The sequence below is a fragment of the Melospiza georgiana genome, chromosome 22 (genome assembly GCF_028018845.1).
Source record: "Melospiza georgiana isolate bMelGeo1 chromosome 22, bMelGeo1.pri, whole genome shotgun sequence".
Classification (NCBI taxonomy): domain Eukaryota; kingdom Metazoa; phylum Chordata; class Aves; order Passeriformes; family Passerellidae; genus Melospiza; species Melospiza georgiana.
In genome coordinates, this window is record NC_080451.1 from 5,640,955 (window position 1) to 5,658,212 (window position 17,258).

At 56.9% G+C, this 17,258-nt stretch overlaps 3 protein-coding genes across 5 annotated transcripts; all 3 read right to left on the reverse strand.

Moving 5' to 3' along the window:
• Window positions 1-5,020: 5,020 nt before the first annotated feature.
• Window positions 5,021-8,431, reverse strand: FBLIM1 (filamin binding LIM protein 1). Its single transcript, XM_058039393.1, has 8 exons — window positions 8,244-8,431; window positions 7,266-7,483; window positions 6,760-6,893; window positions 6,557-6,668; window positions 6,299-6,468; window positions 6,029-6,207; window positions 5,816-5,933; window positions 5,021-5,515 (listed from the first exon to the last, which is right to left on the reverse strand). Exons 2-8 carry the CDS (start codon window positions 7,456-7,458, stop codon window positions 5,402-5,404), a joined length of 1,020 nt encoding a protein of 339 aa, XP_057895376.1. The 5' UTR covers window positions 7,459-7,483; window positions 8,244-8,431; the 3' UTR covers window positions 5,021-5,401.
• Window positions 8,432-10,849: 2,418 nt separating this feature from the next.
• Window positions 10,850-15,055, reverse strand: TMEM82 (transmembrane protein 82). Its single transcript, XM_058039312.1, has 7 exons — window positions 14,978-15,055; window positions 14,553-14,777; window positions 14,410-14,482; window positions 13,641-13,815; window positions 12,503-12,911; window positions 11,191-11,378; window positions 10,850-11,092 (listed from the first exon to the last, which is right to left on the reverse strand). The coding sequence occupies exons 2-7, from the start codon at window positions 14,722-14,724 to the stop codon at window positions 11,027-11,029; spliced, it is 1,083 nt and encodes a 360-aa protein (XP_057895295.1). The 5' UTR covers window positions 14,725-14,777; window positions 14,978-15,055; the 3' UTR covers window positions 10,850-11,026.
• On the reverse strand, window positions 14,461-17,224 carry SLC25A34 (solute carrier family 25 member 34). Of its 3 annotated transcripts, none has more exons than XR_009115504.1 (6): window positions 16,604-17,224; window positions 16,012-16,077; window positions 15,506-15,658; window positions 15,282-15,416; window positions 14,978-15,198; window positions 14,461-14,482 (listed from the first exon to the last, which is right to left on the reverse strand). XR_009115504.1 is itself a non-coding variant. In XM_058039314.1 (5 exons), exons 1-5 carry the CDS (start codon window positions 17,060-17,062, stop codon window positions 15,034-15,036), a joined length of 978 nt encoding a protein of 325 aa, XP_057895297.1. In that variant the 5' UTR covers window positions 17,063-17,224; the 3' UTR covers window positions 14,967-15,033. The 3 variants fall into 3 exon arrangements, 1 of the variants encoding a protein (XP_057895297.1); XR_009115503.1 differs by lacking the exon at window positions 14,461-14,482 and adding an exon at window positions 14,697-14,777; XM_058039314.1 differs by lacking the exon at window positions 14,461-14,482 and having other exon boundaries at window positions 14,967-15,198.
• Between the last annotated feature and the right edge of the window lie 34 nt (window positions 17,225-17,258).

The following is a 17,258-nucleotide window of genomic DNA, read 5'->3' on the forward strand; positions in this document are numbered from 1 at the left end:
AACTTCCAGCATGGACTGTAAAAAAAGAGATGGGTTGGTTTTTGTTATTTTTTCTTCTTTTATTTTTATTTTTGATGGCATTTTTTTCTCCTGCTTTTAGGACACATTGTAGTAGGAAACCAATGGAGGAAAACAAAGGTAAAATATATATATATATAAAATTAAAGATATATTGGGCCAAAGTTATAGTGATTATATATAATTAAATTATAGTTTTTAGGTGTGTGGGCTTATTTTATACTTTAAGTAGTCCCTGGGAAGAGGTCATATGTATATAAAAATATGAAATACATAGCAGTATTTATATATTTATATTTCATAAATATATACAAGTATTTCTGTATCTGTAGAAATAAAAGAGCACCTGTATGGGCCTAAATCTGCAATTCTAGGGGAAAAAGCAGTATTTTTAGGTATGTAGCTTTTAAGAATTAAGAGGCAATGTTACAGCCTGTAACAACACTCTGATGCAGGAAAAAAGGGTAAGGCAACATTAAAAGAATATTTAAAACAACAAAAAAATCCCAAACCAAAACAAAACAAAAAAAAAAGCATGGTACCTTGGCTACAGCCTCCAACAACGAGCGTGTGGATGTTACGGGATTTGGTTTTTTTTAATGGTATTACCACGTCTGATCACACCAATATATGATTTTAATTAAGCGAATGGCGGGCGAGCTGTCGTGGGGAGCAGGCGAGCAGCGAGATGGCTTCTTCCCATTCCACTCCGGCTGCGATGATAAATCAATCCTCGTGCGTTTGGGATTTTTTTTTTTTTTGGTGGTTTTTTTTTTTTTTTTTTCCTTAAGCACTTTTGGGGATTTTCCATGCTGTGAGGAGACCGGGAGATGGCGGCTTCAACCCCTGCGAAGGAGAAAAGCGGTGGAAAAACGAAGAATTAGGCATAAAACTACCCAGCTTGGGGGTGTGTGTGTGGTGATGATGAAGGGAGGGGTGGGGGGGCATGTGGAAAGCGCAATACAGGGCCAAAACCGCTCAGCTGTGAGGGAAAAAGAAATAATATTTTAGGGGTATAATTGGGGGAGCGGCGGGGAGCTGAGGTGAGGGGAAAAACCGGGGGCTCCGCCACGGCCGAATAAAAATGCGCATTTCTGGCCATTTTCACATCCTTTCGCAAAGGCGGCGAGGAGAAAAGGGCAGGAAGGAGGGGGGGGGGGGATAAGAAGGTCAGGTTTCACCCGCAGCGCTTTCGCCGCCCGCCCGGAGGGGATTCCCACAGGATCAGAGCCCTTCGCTGTGCCCACACCGCTCCTCGCCCGTCCTTCCCCCCGCTCTCCGCCCGCCGCCATTTTGTCGCCTCAGAGCCGCTCCCGCGGCCCCGCCGGGCGGCCATTTTGTGAAGCGAGCGCGGGGTGGGGGGGGGGGGGGGGGGCAGCGCCTGAGGGGCCGTGAGGGGCAGCCCCGGCCGGCGCCGCCTTTTGTCACCCCAAACCTTCCTTTTCCTCCTCGTTTTATCTTTTTTTTTCTTCAGGAGTTTCTCTTTTTCCTCACGAAACACTTCGTGCTTAACTCCCCGCCTAGAGCCCCATCGCCTCAGCAAAAAAACAAACAAACAATAAAATAAAAAACCAACATACTCAGATGAAGCAATCCAATAAATGAGATTAAGCATATTCCCCAGCTTGGCTGTGAGGAAAAGTTTAGCAGCACGGAGAATTAAGGTATATATTATTATATACATATTTATTCCCCTTCCTTCTCCACCTTTTTCCCCCCACTGATAAATCCCTGACGTCAATAATCCACCTTGACAAAGGGGATAACCTCTTCGAAAAATATCCACGTTTTTATTTCAATAAAACACCTCATTCACACTGCTTTACTGGACATTTCATCAAAATAAAGATACAACTTAAACCACTTGAAGCCAAATCTGGGTGAAAATTGGTAATTTTCAGGAAATAGGGCTTCAGGATGCTGTAATCACTGATACGATGAAGGAAATCTGGGATATGAAATAGCAAAACCCTGCTCACAGGTGTGTGCTGTGTGTCTGTTCACAGAAATAGGGTGGGTTGGGCTTTTTATCCTTTATTTTATAAAGAGGCCAGTATAGCACTGGCAGCCTGGTAACGCGCTTGCGCACTCGCCTCATCCCTTTCCCCTCATGCTATCAAAATCAATGTGTTTTAAAACTACGTTGTGGCAGTGGGTGGTTCAGTTTTGCCAGGAAAACTGAGGATAAATGAGAATATTAGCATACAGCTTTTTTTTTCTTTTCTTTTTTTTTTTTTTTTTAATACATATCTCACCTGTGCTGCATCAGGAGAAATCCACGCTTGGGCTGTTCCTTGTATAATCCCAGCTGGTGTTCACCTCTCCCAGAATCAGCAGGATCCGACCAATTTTCATTTAAGAAATAAAATGGTTTTTCAGGCTGTGTCAAAGGAACGTGTAGAAAATAGGTCTGAATGCTCTGTGGGGAAGAACAACGCTGCAGGGAGCTGGCTGGGATGGCATTACCATTAACCTGGGATCCAAAGGAAAAAACACCCCAGTTGTCCTGCAGCTCTTTCTATCTTATTGGAGAAAATCCTGCAGCACCCAGTCTTGCTCCCAGCACCTTTTCCAGCCCCTTTATCATCCCACTATCCTTGCACCACACTACAAATCTTCCATTTTCCAAAGAAACCTGCAAAAAGGTTGATTTTTGTTTTCCACGAAGCAACGCTTTAACCACTGATTCAAAACCACTACAAGCCGTGCCTGGCAGCTCCTCCTTCAATTTAAAACCTCTTTTTAAAAACCAGGCAGTCTTTTGAGTTGTAAAAAGATAACCTTTCGGGTTTTTTTATGGGACACACGGTTGTATTCCTGGGAGCATGTTGGCCTCGCAGCAGAGGGAGAATCAGATGCCTTCGCTGGGAAAGCCCAAGGAAATTTTATCCGCGGGCCGCACCCAGCCTGAAGTGAGGAAATATTTGCATTTGCTGCTCCTTGGAAGGCAGCCAGGTCCTTCCCGCTCTCCCCAGCCTGCCAAGAGGGATTGCAAGAGCTGATTGCAGCAGCCAAGGAAGGGCTGGAGCCATCCGGAGCGCTGCCATCCTCTCTGCCCTTTGCCATTGCCACAGGGACAAGAGGAGGCACTTGGAGTGGGGCTTACACCCGGGTGGTCCAAGGTGGGCTTGGCCCCCCAAAATGTTGCTGTTCAGGGCAGGATGTGTGGTTGGGTTATTTCTGCTGACCTGGGTGCTTGCAGAAGTGCTTGTGACGGGGTGAGGAGCCCAAGGACAGGCTGAGCCCTTGCAGCCGGTCTGGGTTTGCTCGGCAGCGGGACGGGATCCAGCTCCTGCAGGATCTCCTGCATGCGGCTCAGAATTCCTCGAGCTCCTCCCAAGGGAAAACACGGGGCTGTGCTTTTCAGGCACAATGCTCCCCCATGCATCAGCTCGTAGTGCTTCTCCCTTTATCTGGGAAGAAGATGCCTTAAATCAGCCTTTTTGTCCTCTTACCCGTGTCCATCTATCCCTGTCCCTTGTCACCCTCCAATCCTGAAATATCACGTCAAGTCTGACCACACCACATCCCTTCACTATGCTGCCAAACACTCCAGTGGTGCCTTTCCTTTCTCCTTGCTTTCCAGTACCTTCTCCAAGGCTGCCTGTAAATAAAAGCATTTCCCTGCCTGTCTCCGGCCAAAAATTCTGCAGTCCCAGTGCCAACAGCCTGTCCTGGAAGGCTCCAAGGGGGAAATACCCAACTCCTTCCCACCATTCCTCAGTGGAAGGGTAGTGCAACTTTGAATAACACATCCAAAACACCACTCAGCATTGTACTTCCATCCTCCTCAAAAACCTTGAGTGGAAAAATATCTGTATTACAAAAAGCAAGCAGCTCTTTGCCCTCCGGGCCTTCTTTTTCCTGCTCCCTTTGGCCGCTGCCACATCCTTTTACTTTTTTAGCATCATTTTGATGCCAGATTTTCCTCACAGTGCAAGAAGCTTTGGAAAGTGAGAGCTGACTTGGAGCACAGGAATTCCTTGGCATGGGACAAGGAGTTCCCACCCAACTGGACCCAAAGCCACCAACTTACGTGACCGGGACAAACCACAACTTATTTATAAATACCTTTAAAGCAAGTTGCGACCTGATTGATGGCCTGGAGATGCTCATTAACAAACACTGAGTAATCAGCTTTGTAGACAGGGAAGAGTCATCAGGAAATAGTTATTGATGTGATTAATTAACCATCATTAACCCCTTCACTCATAAACACAGCACACGCCGGAGATGTTGTATGTGATCCAGGAGCTGCTGGTCTGGTGGTTGCTTTCTTTGTTTACAGCTCCCATTTTCCATCAGGAAAGCATTAAACATCATCTCACATGCTCTTGCTATTTTCTGCTCTTGATTTGTGGCTTTTTAAACACTTTCAGTTAAAAAGAAAGTTAAAAAAGTTTCTCCGCCTGGTTTGCAACGCCCTCGCAAACAAAACCACTAAGCACCGGCAACATCGGTTGTGCAGATGTTGGGCACGCAGAGAAATGGTCTAATTTCTGCTGGTTTGAGGCCTGGACTGAGAGGAGATCAAAAAGCTTCCACTGGCAGAGCAATATAATCTTGGATAATATGCAGAAAGGGGGCTGTCCGTCTTTCCCAGCGTTCCAGCCCTGCGGGATGCTTTTAGCTGGAGTTTCTGCCTGATGGAGGAATCTGTGCTCCGGCTGCCCTCTGCCGGCTCCGGGATAGACAGTCAGCAAAAAAAACCCCCAAACCACACCAAAACCCCTTTTATCAACACCACGAAACATCGCCAGATCCCATATCCACCCCAAAAAACAACACTCGGCTCTCCCCTTGGTGACAGCAGCATCTGCCACATTGCTACACCCTAAAATCAACTTTTGTGGACTTTAGTTATGGACCAATTATCACCATGCCTGGAAAATCCAAAACCGGCTTTTTTTCCTTATTTTTAAACTTGGATTTGATAGGTTTGGAATGCAGGGTGGATGAAAGGAATGAGAGTTTTTAAACTCGAGGTTTTATTTAACTGCAAGTAACTAAATCAGTGCCCGCTCTCCACAGAGAGAAACATTTCAGTGAAACCCCAAGGAAGCTTGAGAAGAAAGAAACACCACCCAAGAAAACCAAACTGGCCTTTGGAAGAAGGAGTTTTAAAAAAGAAATAAGGAATAAAACCTCCATTCCTCATTGCTGCTCTGTCAGGGCATTTTAGATTTATCATGAGCGCAGAGCTGTGCCGGGACATCCACAATTCTCCACCCTGCCAGCCCACTGGGTAAGGGTCCTGGGGACATTTTGGTGAGGAAAACCCAGTTCTGCAGTAATTTAGGGGGTGCAGCAGGCACCCAGAGTCAGCCATGGGGTGCATCCCACTGTGGGCACCCCCCGTTTTGGTGCCTGGCACTGCAGGGTCTCAGCAGGACGACTCATTGCGCCAGTGGATGTGGCAGGACTTGCAGAGGAGGTGGTCATCCAGGGGGTAGCACCCATTCTCTGTCAGCTCCGGTGACAGGGGCATCCTGCAGCTCTGGGGGCAAGAGGGGAAAAGGAAGCCACCTTTTAGGGGTCTCCATGTGTGTTACATCCTATTTACCCCGCAAAACCCACCAGCACTCTGAAAAAGTGACAAACTACATCAAAAGCATGCAAAGCTGAAGAAGTTCTCCAAACACCACCCAATTTTACTTAATTTCCCCCTTCTCATTATCTGTAAGATAAACTGGGGGCTAAAAACCAGCTGTGGGTGCTGCCATCCCTGTGTCCATGCTCAGATAAAGTTCAGTACCACTCCCTTGGCTTTGGGGGCCCCCCATCCCCGGGGCCGTACCTCGCAGCGGTAGCAGCTCTCGTGGAAGCTGCGTCCCAGGCACTCGATCTTGTAGGTGTCCTCGTCCTCGTGGGGGACAATGGGGTGCTGGCAGGCGCTGCACACCACGGCGTATTTCCTGATGGGAGCCAACAGGGTGGAGTGAGCCCTGTGGGGTGACAGGGACGAGCCAAACCCAGCTCCCAGTGTGGGACACCCTCCTCCATGACCAACCTGTAGTAGTCAGGCACACAGTACACGTCACCCTGCTCATCCAAGGCGAAGCTCTCAGTGCCGATGGCCCGGCCACAGGCAGCGCAGGAGAAGCAGCTGGGGTGGTAACCCTTGCCCAGGGCACGGACAATGTGCTCCGTGATCAGCCCCTGGCACTTGGCACATTTCTCCAGCGTGGCCTGGAATTTAGGGAACACATGCCGTGAGACAGCAGCCCACACCCCGAGGGATGCTCCAAGGGTGCCGGTTTCCCCGATGGAGGATGGGTACCTGGAAGCAGGTGTCACACGTGGGGCACCCGTCTCTCTGGAAGTAGCGCTGCCCAGCCAGGAGCCGGCGGCACGTGCGGCAGGTGAAGCAGTCGGGGTGGTACTGCTTCCTCATCGCCTCCACCGTTGGCTCCCGCAGCCCCAGCGCCTTGTGGCAGAAGGCACAGATGTCTGCAAGAAGCAGGGAGAGCGGCTGGGAGCTGTGTGCCTCAGTTTCCCTCAGCGGGGAGGAGCCCACGCACAGCTGGGTCTCCCTTACCTCTGGAGATGTCCCTCCCCGGGTCTCCATTCACATCCTGCCACTGCTGCTTGCCTGCTTGCTCCTGGGAAAATGTGGGTGGCTTCAATTCAGCAGGGAAGGTGGAAGGAGCCTGGCAAGCGGGGAAGGGCAAAGCCATGTTAGTTATAGCCTGCAGGTGGGGAAACTGAGGCACTGGGGGGACTGTACTCTGTTATCCTCACCTGGATGGTGGCAGGTGCTGCAAGGTCCAGCTGCTGCAGTGCCAGACCCAGCGGCTCCATGGACAAGGGCTGGGGCACTTCAGAGAGGGGCAGGACTGGTGAGGATGCAGGTACAGGGGCCATCGTGTGGGTTTCTGCAGCAACAGACAGATGTGGGGGTTTAGGGGATCAGTAATGTCCAGTAACACCCCATCAGAATATCAGGGTGTCACAATAACACCCCAACAGCTTTGCAGCAGCGCTCGCTGACCTGCCCCAAAAGCAAACGCCATCAAAGCAGGAGGGACAAACAGCACCGATAAGCACCCGGCAGTGGAGAGCAAACAGAGCCCGTCCCCAGGAGCCGGATCCATGCTGGGATGTGTGCAGGGGTTTGGGGAATGCCCCCCATAAAATACCCCCACATCCCCTTCTGCACGCACAACCTTCAGCAAAGCATCCCCACAGCCTCCTCAGCCCCATCACCATCCCTCCACACCACTCCAGCCCCCATGGACGCCCCTCACCTCCGTTGGGTAACTGGGGGGGTGACAGCAGGATCTGGGGCTGGTGGGTGCCAGGGACCTCAGCACCACCTGGCTGCGGCTCCCGCTGGGTTTTCTCCTTGGTGGCCACGTCCCTCCGTGGTGGCACGAGGGTGATGAAGATGGATGAAGCGATTCTTTTCTCTGCTTTCCCTGGCAACATCGCTGAAGCCATGGAAGGGCCGGATCGGGGGTTGATTCTAGGGAAAATAAGAAAGAAAGAGAGTAAAACTCACAGGCACACTGGCAGCTCCTGCAGCCCTGCTGCCCTTCGGCATCAACTCGCTCCCTCCTCCCGGAAAGGGAGAAGGAACGAGTGTCCCCTCCCACGTCACAGCAATAAATGGTCTCATGCCTGGGAGGACACAGGGTACAGAGTCCTGGCGAGGCAGCAGCTGATAGCGTCCATTTTCACACCTCTGTGGCCAAATCCCACCTTTTCATAAGTACTTGCATCCTCTGTATTTCCTCTTATTGCTCCCACCCACCTGGGACTAAATTCCCCATGGGCAGCAGGAAGTACCCACCTTTCCTTTTAAAACACAGAGCTGCTATAGGATTTTGCCTTTGCAATCCCTTTTTTGAAATCTGTCTACGTCCCCACTCCCTCTCTCCTTACCCCCAATTCCCTGCCAATCACTTCCAGCCCTGCACTTCTCCCCTTTTATTTATCCATGTGGGAAAACTGAGGTGCAGTGCTGTGAATCACCACGTCCCTGACACTGTCACATCCCTGAGCAGCACCCGGCAGCACAGGCAGGATGCACCCGACCCCGAGAAACCCTGCTCAGGAAGGAAAAGGGCTGTTTATCCAACTTCCCAAGGGGAAAAGCAGCTGGGGCGAAGCTTCCCCTTCCCAAATGGAATAGATTGTGGCGTGGAACCCTGAGGCTTTAGTCAGGGTGCTGTGCTGGTGAAGCAGAATTCATCCCTCAGGTGAATCAGCGGCTTGAAAAATACCTGTGTGATGAGTTCCCGGTCTCATGCGGCTCGGCTCCCCCAAAATCCCACTCGCGGGGGTCAGCACATTCTTTGTGGGGCAGACAGACTCCCCGAGGTGGGCGAAAACCCTCGCGATGTTCCTGCCGGTGACTTCAGCCTCTGACTCAAGCAGGGAAGGGATTAAAGAGGAAAAAGCACCCGGAGCACTCGGCTCCCTCTTTCCCTCCCTCCCTCCCCGCCGGCTACCGGCGCTACCGGCCGTGCCCAGCTCCTCACCCGCCGCAGCCGCCGCTTCTCCTCCTCCCCAGCAGAGCTGCGGAAAACTGAGGGGGGAAAGAAAAGAACAATCATTAAAAAAAAAAAAGAAAAAAAAAAGAAAAAAAAAAAAAAAAACTAAAAAAGAAAGAAAAAAAAACTAAAAAAGAAAAAAAAAATTCTCCGGGGTTAATGGGAACCATGTGCTCATCGCATTCCTCTTTGTGCCGGGGCTGACGGGATCCCGGCGGCCCCGTCCCCCCAGAGCCCCCCGGCCCGGGGCCATCGGGGTGGCCGAGGCTCGAGGGGGGAATTAATGGGGGTCCCCCCTGCCCATGCAGCTCCATCCTGGTTTGGGGTGGCGAGGCCACACTGGAAAGGAACGCCCCTGGTCTCCCTGAAATCTCCTGGGGTGGAAGCTCAGGTGGGATTGAGGGGATAGGGCCACTTGTGGGGTGTCCCCACAACCCCCAAAACTGGGATGGCACACAGCCCTCTGGAGCTGCACCTCAGCTCTGTCCCCTGCCCCAGGGACCTCTCAGACGGTGCTCTGAGGACGCCCAAGGAGAGAGGGATGGGATAGGGGTACACAACGCTGGGTGTCCCACCCCGAGTGGTCCCACTGTCCTCTTGTCCCTCACCTTGGGGTGGCCTTGCAGCCCCCCGGGCATCCCCCGTGTCCCACCGTGCAGCCCCACAGCTCCCTGTGCCCTACCCTGCAGTGCCTGTCCCCTTTGGAGCGGTGGCCCCACCGTGTCCCCCTGCCTGGGACCCCCCATCCCCGCCCTGGGAGAGTCCCCAGTGCCCTCCTTGGGGTGGCTCTTGGTCCCCTTTTCTCATCCCAGGATGACTGCGGTGCTTTTCCCATCACCTGGGGTGTCCCCTGTCCCCTCCTGGGGGGGTCCCAATCCCACACCTGGAGTGGTCCCTACCTGAGGGTGGCCCTGTCCCCTACCTGGAGGGGGTCGTACCTTGCGGGCGAGGTTCTCTGCCGGCGGGACGGGTGTCGCCTGCCCGGAGGTGGCCCTGCAGCCTCTCGGGGGGTGGCCCTGTCCCCGTGCCTGTCCCCTACCTGGGGAGCCGCTGCGGGTCCCTCCGTGCGCTCCGCGGGCGCGGCGGGGGCAGCGGGAAGGCAGAGCCGCCCGGCATCACCGCCCCTTCCTCCCTCCTCCTCCTCCTCTTCCTCCTCCCCCCTGCCTGCCCCACAGCCCCGGGCGGAGGAAGAGGGGGGCACGTGTGCTTAGGGTGCCCCATTCACCCCCCGACCGCCCCACGCTCCCCAAAGTGCTTCGTGGGTGCCCCATATGCTCTGGGATTGCCCCTTCCCAGGTTTTGCCATGGACCCCCCGAGAGCCCCACACACCCTCAGGGCACCCAACCCCAATGGGTGCCCCCGAGCCCCCCATACACCCCCGGGGTGCCTGTGTACCCCAATACAGCCATAATATCTCCATATACCCCCAGCATAACCCCCCTCCTCCAATACAGCCCCAGTTACCCTCATTCAGCCCCAGACTCAAAATGCCCCATATTTCTTCTGTGCACCCCCAGGACACCCATGTGTCCCCCTAGAGCCCCAGCATGCCCCATAAACCCCTATAGAGCCCCCTCATGCTCTGAACACCCCAGACCCCCTCCTGCTCCTCCCCACATTGGGGGTCCATGCCCAGGCAGCCAGAATCCCCCTCCCCAAACTGCACCCCACCTTCTCAGGGCCTGTTGTCCCCTGGCACAGCACAGCAGGCTGCAGGCAGGGGGAAACTGAGGCACAGCCAGAGGGTCACCCCACTCTGTGCCTCAGTTTCCCTTCCCAAGGAGGAATTCTACCCACCTCCCTCAAAAAGCTGCACCACCACCATCCCAAGTGCCTTCCCAGCACAATGGGACCCCAGCTTGCTCTGCCCTGGATTTTGCTGGAAAAAAAACACCTTTATTTTCTGAGATTTATACCCCCTGGAGGCCCCTGACAGTGTGGCCCAGCTGCCAGCAACGATGGGACATCCATCAGCAGCCTGCAATCCCACTGGGACCAGAGGACAAACCCCAGCAGTGCTGCGACCTCGCAGAGCCCCCCCAAAAAACCAGAGGCAACGTGAGCCTTCCCCCCAACTCCTCCATCCCACGGGATGGGGTTGGATGCTTTCCAGGAGTCCTTTTGGGGTTGGACACCTTCCAGGAGCCCTTTTTGGGGTTGGACACCGTCCAGGAGCCCTTTTTGGGGTTGGACACCGTCCAGGAGCCCTTTTTGGGGTTGGACGCCGTCCAGGAGCCCTTTTTGGGGTTGGACACCGTCCAGGAGCCCTTTTTGGGGTTGGACGCCGTCCAGGAGCCCTTTTGGGGTTGGACATCTTCCAGGAGCCCTTGAGCCCTTTTTGGGGTTGGACGCCTTCCAGGAGCCCTTTTTGGGGTTGGACGCTGTCCAGGAGCTCTTTTTGGGGTTGGACATCTTCCAGGAGCCCTTTTTTCCTCAGTCCCCACGGGGGATCCATGATGGGGGATTCTGGGGTGCCCGGCGAAGCCACCCCGAGTTTCTGCTGTCCGGTTCCTCATCGGGACGTCTCCCCCGATCCGGATCCTGCCCGACGATCCAGGCGAGGCTGCTGGGCAAAATCCTGTGTGGGATGGGAGAGAGGAGCCCAAAGGTCTCTCAGGGTGGCCCTGGGGGTGTCCCCAGCCCTCACCCCGCGTGGCACGGGGTGTCCCCTCTCACCTGCCTGCAGCAGGACTCCAGCAGCGCCCCGGAGTGCAGCAGGCACCAGAGCTCCCCCAGCAGCGACACCAAGACGTGCAGGATGTCGGTCCATCGGCCCACGGTGAGGAGGAGGATGAAGAGGCCGCCCATCCTCACCAGCACGGTCCGGAACGCCGCCCCCCTGCCCGTGCTCTGCCGGGACTCCTCTGCATGGGGGACACGGCACGGGGGACACTGGGAGCTCGGCAGCCCCACAGCAGGGACACCAAGCGTGTGGTGGCTTCATGTAGCCCCTATACACCCCAGTACATCCCATGTACCCCCCAAAGAGACCCAGGGCACCCCAGGTACCCCCAGGACATCCTATGTAACCTCTGTACACCTCAGTACCCTCTGTGTACACCTGGGATATACACACACACCCCCTATAGACCCCCAGGACACCCCGTATACCCCTGTACACCCCCAGAATGTACCATATATCCCCTACAGACCCCCAGGATACCCCATATAACCCCAGAATGTACCATACACCCCCTTACAGACCCCCAGGATACCCTATACACCCCCAGATTGTACCATATACCTCCTTTCAGACCCCCAGGATGCCCCATATGGGCCCTATACACCCTGAGAATGTACCTTATTCCCTTACAGACCCCCAGGATGCCCCATATGGGCCATATACACCCCCAGAATGTACCATATATCCCCTTACAGACCCCCAGGACGCCCCATATGGGCCACATACACCCCCAGAATGTACCATATACCCCCTACAGACCCCCAGGACACCCCATATGGGCCCTATACACCCCCAGAATGTACTATATACCCCTATACACCCCCAGAATCTACCATATACCCCCTTACAGACCCCCAGGATACCCTATACACCCCCAGATTGTACCATATACCTCCTTACAGACCCCCAGGATGCCCCATATGGGCCATATACACACCCAGAATGTACCATATACCCCTATACATGCCCAGAATGTACCATATACCCCCTTACAGACCCACAGAACACCCCATATGGCCCATATACACCCTCAGAATGTACCGTATACCCCCTACAGACGCCCAGGATGCCCCACATAGCCCTATACATCCCCAGTCTGTGTTTTATATACCACCTGTACCAGCCTCAGGACAGCCTACGTACCCCCTGCATACCCTCTGCACACCCCATATACCCTGCATACACCCCCAGGACCCCCTATCTGCCCCTATACAGCCCCAGGTGGCCCTGAGCGGCCCCACACACCCCCCATTGCACCCCCAGCACACCCCACACGCCCCGCAGAGCTGGAGCACCCCCGCTCACCCTGCATGTAGACGACCAGCAGGGTGTAGCAGATGCTCAGCGGCGTCCAGAAGCGCACGGCCTCGCCCGTGGAGAGGAAATCGCGGTTGATGAGCTCCACGGCGGCCAGGTCGGCCACGGCGAAGGTGAGGCCCAGGGCGTTGCGCAGCAGGCGCGGGATGCCGTGGCCCGCGGGCAGCAGCAGCAGGCACAGGCCGCAGTAGCGCTGCCGGCTGTGCAGCTCGAACAGGGCGCAGACGTGGCGGGCCAGGCGCCGGGCGTGCAGCGCCAGCAGCCCCGCCAGCCCCGCCGCCAGCGCCAGGTTCCAGGTGCGGTGCGGAGCCCCCTCCAGCAGGAAGGTGAGGCCGCAGGACACGCCGCAGCCCAGGGAGTACTGGCACAGCAGGTAGAGCTGGCTGCTGTGGGCGCCCTGCAAGGCAGAGAGGGGGATCATGGAATCGGTTTGAGGACCTCCAAGATAACGAGGCCAGTTGTTCCCCCAGCACTGGTGAGTTCGCCTCTAATCGTGTCCCCAAGTGCCTCATCCAAACAACACTTGTTGAGCCCTTCCCAGGACCATGACTCCAGCACTGCCCAAGGCAGCCTGTGCCAGTGCCTGAGCACCCTTCCCATGAAGGATTTTTCCAAATATCCAATCTAAACCTTCCCTGGCTCAGCCTGAGGCTGTTCCCTCTCCTCCTGTCCCCGTTTCCTGGGAGCAGAGCCCAATGCCCTCTGGCTGTCCCCTCCTGTCAGGGAATTGTGCAGAGCCACAAGGCCCCCCCCGAGCCTCCTTTCCTCCAGGCTGAGCCCCTGTCTCAGCTCCTCAGCCCCTCCTGGTGCTCCAGCCTCTTCCCCAGCTCTATTTCCATCTCTGGATACACTCCAGCCTCTCAGGGTCCTCACCACAGAGATCCCAGAACTGGAGGTGTCCCAGCAGTGCCAGCACAGGGGACAAGCACTGCCCTGGCCCTGTGCCCACACTGGGACCAGCCAGGGGCCATCGGCCTCTTGCCCACCTGGCTGAGGTGCAGAGGGACCCACGCACCCCCTGCACCCACAGCCCCTCCATCCCCCGTGGGTGCTGAACCAGCCCCCGGTTCCCAGCTCCATCCACACCATACCCCACGGTGCCTCAGTTTCCCCCGTGCCGCCTCACCTTGCCGAGGGAGAGGATGGTGCAGACGGCGCGCAGGGAGAACTCCAGCACCACCAGGGCGGCCACACGGGAGCCCACCAGGGCCAGCAGAGCCGTCAGCACCAGCACCTGCAGCGGCTCCAGCAGCGGCCGCCGCGCCGCCATCACCTCCTTCTCCGCCTGCCTCTCGGGGTTACTGGGGACAGCAGGGGGGACCCTGGGACCTCGCAGCCCCACCATGGGGACACCAAGCATGCCGTGGCTTCATGTATATGTAGCCCCTACACACCCCCAATACATCCCATGTACCCCCTACACAGACCCAGGGCACCCCAGGTACCCCCAGGACATCCCATGTACCCTCTGTGTACACCTGGGATATATATACACACACCCTACAGACCCCCAGGACACCCCACATACCCCTGTGCACCACCAGAATTTACCATATACCCCCTTACAGACCCCCAGGATGCCCCATATGGGCCATATACACCCCCAGAATTTACCATATACCCCCTTACAGACCCCCAGGATGCCCCACGTACCCCTATAAACCCCCAGAATCTACCACATACCCCCTACAGACCCCCAGGACACCCCATATGGGCCCTATACACCAAAATGGGGTGACAAGCCTTAGTGACATCCCCCTCTGTGCTGTGCAGCAGAGGCTGCAGCCCCTGCCCTGCACTCCTCGGTGCCAAGATCCACGGCCCAGCAGCAGATCCCAAAATCAGATCCCCCAAAACGACCTTCCCCCCAGAGGGGACAAAGGGCTGGCGCTTACTTTGCACACTGGATGTAGAGATAAACCTTCAGGAGGCTGCAGAGCACCGAGACGGCGCAGGCACCCACCAGCCCTGCGGGGAAAGGCAGCAGTGGGTCACCGGTGTCCCCTGGGCTGTCCCCAGGCCACCCTCGGGGTCTCACCTTGCAGCAGCGCATCCAGCAGTGCCCAGCCCCACGCCAGCCCGGGCAGCGCCGGCAGCCAGGACCCCAGGGAAAACATCTTCTGTGGAGAGGAGCCACAGTGCAGCCAGGCCCCGGCTCCAAGGTCCGCGGGGTGGAGGCGGGGAGTGGCTCCCCCCGGCTGGTAAATCATTACTGGGGCAAGCCAGGGCAGCTGGAGCTCATCTCGTCCGGCCGGAGCTCCAGCTGCCCCGTGGAGGTGAAAATTAGGAGAAGAGGGATGTGATGCACATGGAGGAGCTCAGGGACCACCAGCACCTTTAACCCTCCCCACGCCGGCACTGCCATTCTCCTCTCCACCCTGAGGCATCGCAGCATCTCAGGTCCTGTCCCCTCTCATCTGCACCACCCCAATGACCCCAAGACAACACCAAAAATAGAAAAACCTCTTTATTAACATCGGTGGTGGTGGCAGGAGTCTGTCCTACAGCCCTGGGGGCTGCTAGTGCTGAACCATGTTCCTGAGCTTGTCCCAAAAGAAGAGGCTGAGCACGGTGTGGGGGCCGAGGCGGAGGTAGACGGCGCCGAGGCCCTTGTACAAGCCTAGCAGCCCCTCTTTGCTGGAGATTTGCAGGATACAATCCAAAAACCCTCGGTAGAGCTTGCCCTGGGGAGAGAGGAGCCAGCTCTGCCCCCCTGCCGGATGGGAAAAGCCGCGTGTCCCCCGTGCCTTATCCAGAATGGCCTTACCGTGCCGTCGGCGTCCACGGGCTGGTTGTAGAGACGCGTGCTGATCGTGTCAAAAGGTGTCATTGTCACAGCCACAGCCACACCACTCACCATGCCCCCCGCCAGCACCGCCGCCCAGCTGCCCTTCCTGAACCACTGCGGGAAGCGCCGGCATCAGCTCTTGCCAGCAACGAGAGCGAGCCCGGGGGGCCGCGGGCGGCCGGGCCCGCGCACGCCCCGCTCACCTGGCGCTCGCAGACCCAGTCCTTGGCCGAGGCGAAGGTGGCGAGCTGCACGGCCGAGCCCACGGCCACGCGCGGCACGGCGCCCGTCACCCCCCGCCACAGCCCCACCACCCCGTGCTGCTGGTAGATGCTCTTGAAAGCGCCGGAGATGCTCTGGGGGAAGAGAGGAAATTGGCGAAAATGGGGAAAAATGGGAATGGTGCATCCCACCCGGCAAAGTATCCCACCCCTGCTGGTCCTTGGCGACACGAAGCCGCTGTTGGCCTTGGAGAGATCTCAGGGGGTCTGGGTTCTCCGGATTCGGTATCGCGGCCCCACGTGCCTGTCACACCCCCTCTGTTCTCGCACTGTTATTTTTAGCATCATTACGGGGCCAAGCAGCCAAACAACAGCTTTGAATTCCTGCTGACCAAAATAGCACGGTCCCCGCTGGGGCCCGGAGCATGCACGGACAAAGTGCCACCGAACCCTCTGTGCCCCCCCACCCCGACCCTGTCCCCACTCACCTCATGGTTGTGCTGGTGGCCCACGGCCATGGCCGACAGTGTCTGGGCTTGGAGGTGGGTCTTGACCTTGGGGGGGGACAATGCCAGGTGACAAAACCCTCCAGTGACCCCCCTGGGACCGGCTGTGCTCCCCTCATTTTCTTGGTAGATTTTGAGGGGAAGTTTCAGCCCCTCAGACAGACGTGGGGGACACAGCTGAGTAACCAAGTGGTAACTCCAGACTTTGAATCCCGTTCCTTTTACCCCTCTCTCCTAGGGCAAAGGGACCCTGCAGACACCCACGGCTGGAGCTCTGCAACCCCAAAAAACCCTCTAAAATGGGAGAGGGGGAACCCCCACAATTTCTTTTGGGGTAATTTCCTTATGGGGGAGTTCTCTGCTGGTTCCTCAGGGGGATCTGGGGGACAAAGCAGGGGGAGAGCACGCACAGCGCACCCTACATTTTGGGGTGGGGGGGATGAAGCAAAGCGGGGGAAGAGAGAACGCACCAAGCCAGTGTTTATAGGATGCAGCCAAGATGCCGAACCTTTCGGAGGGTCCCCAAAACACCCCCCTCCACACCCCACGGCCTTTGGGACAGAGCAGCACTCACCAGGTACGCGGGGCTGCCCACGATGGCTCCCACCGCCCCGGCCACGGCCCCGGCGGCCACGGTCCCGCCGGGATACCCGGTCCAGCCGGCGTCCTCGGCGTGCGAGTAGCAGTAGAAGCGGACGCCGTTCATGAGCCCCTGGTAGAGCAGCCCGGCCGCCAGCCCCTTCTGCAGCCCCCGCAGCCCGTCCGCCCGGCACACGGCCACGGCCGCCCGCAGCACGCCGCGGTACGGCCGCGGGTACGTGCCCGGGGGCTGCAGCTCGCCCTGCAGCTGCAGCCGCGTCTTCACCACCTCCAGCGGGTTGGTGAGGAAGCAGGCCAGGCAGCCGGCCGTGGCCCCCAGCACCAGGTCGGTGGCCGGGGGCACCCCCCCGGTGGAGGGGGGGCTGTTTTGGGGGGGATACTGGAATTCCTGCAGGGAATCGGGAGGGCGGGGGGCGAGGGTCCCCGCCGCCATCCGGCACCTGCCCGCGGGGGTGGCCCCAGGCTCCACCTCCCCGAGCAACCGCAGGGAAAAAAAACCCGAGGGGAGCGAGAGCGAGCGAGCGCCGCCTCCTGCAAAGCAACCCCCCCCCCCCCCCTAATCCAGCCCCCAATTTGGGGAAGGGATGTGGGGCAAAGGTCGGGCTGGGGGTGCGCGTCCGGCCCCCCCC